The sequence below is a fragment of the Corvus brachyrhynchos genome, unplaced genomic scaffold (genome assembly GCF_000691975.1).
Source record: "Corvus brachyrhynchos isolate BGI_N302 unplaced genomic scaffold, ASM69197v1 scaffold48, whole genome shotgun sequence".
NCBI classification, from domain to species: domain Eukaryota; kingdom Metazoa; phylum Chordata; class Aves; order Passeriformes; family Corvidae; genus Corvus; species Corvus brachyrhynchos.
In genome coordinates, this window is record NW_008240027.1 from 4,039,374 (window position 1) to 4,043,927 (window position 4,554).

Below are 4,554 nucleotides of genomic sequence, written 5' to 3' on the forward strand. Positions count from 1 at the left end.
GGCGGCCGGGGGGGGCCGGCGCCCGGGGTCGTCCCCCCCGTCCGTGCCGCCGGGCGCGGCCGGGGGGATCCCCGGGCGGGGGTCCCCGCGGGGTGCTGTGCAGGGGCAGATGTTGCTCAGCGGAGGGGTGTCAGCCATCTTTGTGCGGGAGCGCTGCCTCCTCCCCCACGCCCCGCTCCCTGTGTGGTCCTCAGCTACTCTTGGATTTGGTTCAACAATAGAAGCAACTTTGCTCTCCCACCCCCTTTTTTTTTTTTTTTTTTTTTTTTTTTTAAATGACAACCTGAGTGTAACCAGGAAAATTTCTAGGCCAAAGGAAAGCTTAAAGAGTGATCAGTTCTGTAACCTTATAAACGGGCCCACTCCCCAAGGGTGTTTGTCCCCCCTCCCCGGATCTCGTCTCCATCACCCCTTTCCGCTGCAACACGTAGCAGAGAAATCCAGTGATACCTCCCGGTCCAGCCAGCGCCTGAGCCGTGGCTGCTGAAGCAGGGACGTGCTCCCTCCGTGGTTCCCTCACTCTGGGTCGTGGCTCCGGCTCCATTGAATTTTTATTGTGCTTTTGGGGTAGCAAGGAGTCAAGAGTTTTGTAGAACTGTGGCCAGGAAAGCGGCTGTGGTTGTTCCTGTTAAGGGGAATGGGACTTGCGGCACATCAGGGTGGAGAGTGGGATGGGGAAGGGGCCAAGCCTGGGGACGGCTGGAAGCGCCCAGAAACACGGCTTTTCCTGTGCCCCACTGTGCTTCCCTGCTCGCACGGGCACAGCCAGGAGCAACTGCGGCTGCTCTTGGGGGATTTCCCCCACACTGCGGTCTGGCTGTAGTGTGGGTGCCGGGGGCCTCTCTCAGGAACCTTCTCTTTCTCATGGCTTCCCATCCTCTTCAGTGTCAGGGACTGGATTTAATTTTTTTTTTCACTCCGTGGTGAAACACCGCTGACCTGGGGTGTCCTGCCCCTTCCTGGGCAGCGGGTGCACTGGGTCTGCGCACAGTCCCTGCTCTGGATCTGCAGTGCCAGGCTGAGGATGGCGTGTGATGCCAAGGGTGATACTCAGAGCCTCCCCTTGTCCTTCCTGACAGGGCTCTTCCCCCGGGAGTGTGCACTTGGGGCAGACCCCTCTGTGCCTTGCTCTTGGGAGGCACAGCCCCAGTGTCCTCAGGCGCTGGCACAACCTGTGACCGACAATGATGATGCGTCTGAGATGGCTTTAGTCCCATGGGGTCCCTGGCAGGCACACATGGGTCAAGATGTGGGAGGAAGGTTTGCAGTGACACTTTCAGTCTCGTGTATCAGCTGTGGAGCTGCACCCCATAACCATCTGTAGGTCCTGGCCTCATTACTGGTCTCAGCTTCACTTTTCTGGTGAGATCAGAGCATCCCCCGTGTATACCCTGCCCTGATCACTGCGCCCCATCCTGCTGCTGTGGTGATGGGCATTATCAGGGGACAGGAGGGCCTGGATGCCCCTGGAGAGCGGGACACAATTTCCCAGACTGTGTGGTTGGATCCAGAGCACTTGAAGCTGCTTTGGGTTTTTTCTCAGCCCCTATTTTCTCACATTCCCTGGTGTGTGGCAGGGTTGGAGTGTGCATCCTCTGCAGTGAGCCTGGTACCACTTTGCCAGGCTGAAGCAATGCAGTTCTCGCTCCTTGGCTGGAAAAGTTGGTGTCTCATCAGCTTGGTTCCAAAGGTTTAGGATCCCCAGGGTCCCTGAGCTCCTACCTCCTCTGGGTCTGTGAGATGCTTGTGGGAGTGTGGTTCATCCTAGCCCTGAGGCAGCGCTGTGGGATGTCTAAGGGGCAGGGTATGTGCGCAGGGAATCCCAGGCCCATCATCCTAGCCCAGTGAGTCCCAGCTCAGGGGCAGGGTGGTTTAGGGTTTCAGGAAGCCTGTGGCGATTGTACCTGATCACCTGCCTCTGCCTAGCCAGGCTGAGGGATGAAGGGTGGTGATGCTCCAGCCCAAACCACCTCACCCAGGTGAGGTCCCAGAGCTGCAGAAGCAGAGTCTGACCCTGTGCCAGACAGTCCCCGCTTCAGGCTGAGCTCAGCCCTCTGGGAGCTGGGATCCTGGCGAGCAGGGGAGGGAAGGGAGCTGCTTCCCATGGGAGCATGGTACTGCTGTCCCATCCCCCTCCTCCCCAAAGAGGGGAGCAGGGTGGGGCAGCCCTGTTCTGGCCCCATGACTGGGGTCAGCATTCGGGCCATACTGATGGTATGTCCTCCTGAGCCTCGGCTGTGATCCCAGCCACTGTGGGAAAGCAGAGGGTCCCCTGTCCCAATTCTGGGAATGTCCTTAGACCAGGGAGTTGGCTGAGGGGTTCTTGCGGTGTTCTGGGGTTACGCCTGACCTGCATCCCTGTTTGGGAGATGGAAGGAGGCTGTGTCACCCCATAAATTGGACTCGACTGTGGAAATGTTCAATTAGGCTCCTCCGAAGCAATTAGCCACTCGGAGGCTTTGAAATCCCGGCTAGCGGCGAGTGTTGAGTTACCTCTAGACACCTGGCAGCTGTTCCTGGCTCTCCCAGGGCGTCTTTAGGGCCAAGGGGCCGGGGAGGCAAGCTCTGGGCAGGCAGAGCCCTGGGTGGTGAATGGGTCTGCCTGATTTATAGCGCTGAGGGCTGGTTCAAAGGAAGGCCGGGTTAATTCCTAACCGGAACAGCCGAGCGCCCCGCACAGCCGTCGCGCTCTCAAAGAGCTGCCGAGTCTCCCTGGAGAAGACCCTGTCCCTTTCTCGGAGGGGTCATGGACACCCCAAATGTGCTGGTGGGATGAAATAGGATTCATCTTATGGGGGTGAGGGGAATTTACTCCCTTGTTCTCAGCTTGGGGCACAAAGCTGAGACACCCCCAACCCTCTTGGCAGTGGCTTTTGTCCTTCTTTGATCTCTGCAACAGTTCTTGGCACAGGGCATCCCTTCCTCGGCACCCAGGATAGGGCTGGGATGCAGCCTGGAGCTCCCCCCGCGACAGGGAAAGACGGAGAGGAGACACTGGCTGACTCTCTTTGCAGAGAGAGGGGCATAGGGAATGGGAAAGCCACAACAGGAAGCCAAGGACGGGGATTGAACGCCCTCTCCGCTGTCTGTGTGGCCCCTCTTCCCAGCCCCTGTCCCCACTGTGCTTGGTGGGTCCCGTGGAGGGGTGTGGGACAGCAGCAGTGGGGCTGAGTGGGATGCCACAGCCATTCCTGGGTGGGCACACGGAGAGGTGGGTGGTCTCGTTGCTGCCGGCGGGCGGGTTTGTGGGGTGGGATGTTTGTGCAGGGGCTGAGAAAGGAGAGGGTGAATCTGGGGGGGCTGTGTGGGGCTGGTACTGACAGGTTGGGGGGTTCTAATGGCAGTTTGTCCCCGTGTCTGGGGCAGCAAGACGCCTGCTAGGATCTGGCCAGAGCTGGCTTCACTCCTAAGGGGTGGCTCCTGGACTGCCATGTCCCTGCTCTGTCTCCAGATGGGTGTCCTGGGGAAAGAGGGTCCCCATTTTTCTTAGGGTGTGGTGACACAGGTATTGCTCTGCGGGAAGGGAAGGGACAGCCCAGGGTCCTTGGGGACTGTCTTGCTTGGCCTGGTGGGATTTTTCCTTCAGGACCCTGCTGTCTTCTGTTTGCAGGGTCTGGGTATTTGTGGGGACACTGTGCCCCTGTCCTCAGGGGCTTGGAGGAGTGAGAAGCAGCTGGGATGTTGCTGCCACGAACTCCTGAGGTCCCTGTTATCCCAAAAACCTGCCTGCCTGGCTCTCCCCTCTGCTCCAAAGTCCCCTCTGGCTCTGAAAGAACCTTTCTTCTCAAGAAGGGAGGGGGGAGAAGGAAGCTCACCCAGTAGCCCCCCACCCACCAGAAGATGGGGTCCAGGCAGTTCACCTTTATTTATTTATCTTTGGGAGGTGAGTGCAAAACCTCTTGCTCTTCCTTTTCCCTTCCTTGACAGCTTGATCAGCTTTTTTGGGCTGGAAAATTTTGCTAATTAACCCAAAGAGACTGGAAGACTCTTTACAGATGGCTGTGGCTTGTCTGCCCCTATCCATTTTGCTTTGCTTTTCAACTTATATATTTTTTTATTTCCTAGAAAGTGTTTTTCCTTTTTCTTTCCCCTCTTTTTTTTTTTTTTTTTTTTTTTTTAACTTGGACATATCTACGGACTTAGGGAAGGGGCTCTTTTTTTTGTGTGTTTTAAATGTTATTTGGCGGCTGGGAGGGGGCAGCGCCAGGGCCCAAGAAGAGGGTTTTATTATCTGCCTCTCCCTCGGGCCTGGAAAAGTGGTCTGAGTTCAAAAAATTCATTTCTTGCCTGAATGAAGCCAGCAATGTGGAAAAATTTCACCATTCAGAGGGGGATGAATGTATGTTTCAACCACACATTAAGTGACATTAGCAAGCAGTGGAGTGCCTAATGTGGCCATTTTTCACAGCAGCCAACAGAGGGGGTGATTAGCATAATTAGTACAGGCAGCCCTATACATATGGAAATGGCAAATGCCTAAATGCCAACACCAGTGGAAATTTATGTCAATGCTGACAGGAGTCTTAGCGGTGAATAGTTCCCAACTGAATCCCC

At 56.3% G+C, this 4,554-nt stretch overlaps 1 protein-coding gene across 1 annotated transcript in view; it reads left to right on the plus strand.

Annotated features, from left to right (window-relative positions):
* The window catches only part of PTCH2 (patched 2), a 29,302-nt gene that overhangs the window by 9,310 nt on the left and 15,438 nt on the right, over positions 1–4,554 (plus strand). The window contains 1 exon segment of the mRNA XM_017743451.1: positions 2,803–2,997. Within this exon segment, the coding sequence (XP_017598940.1) occupies positions 2,803–2,997 (195 nt within the window).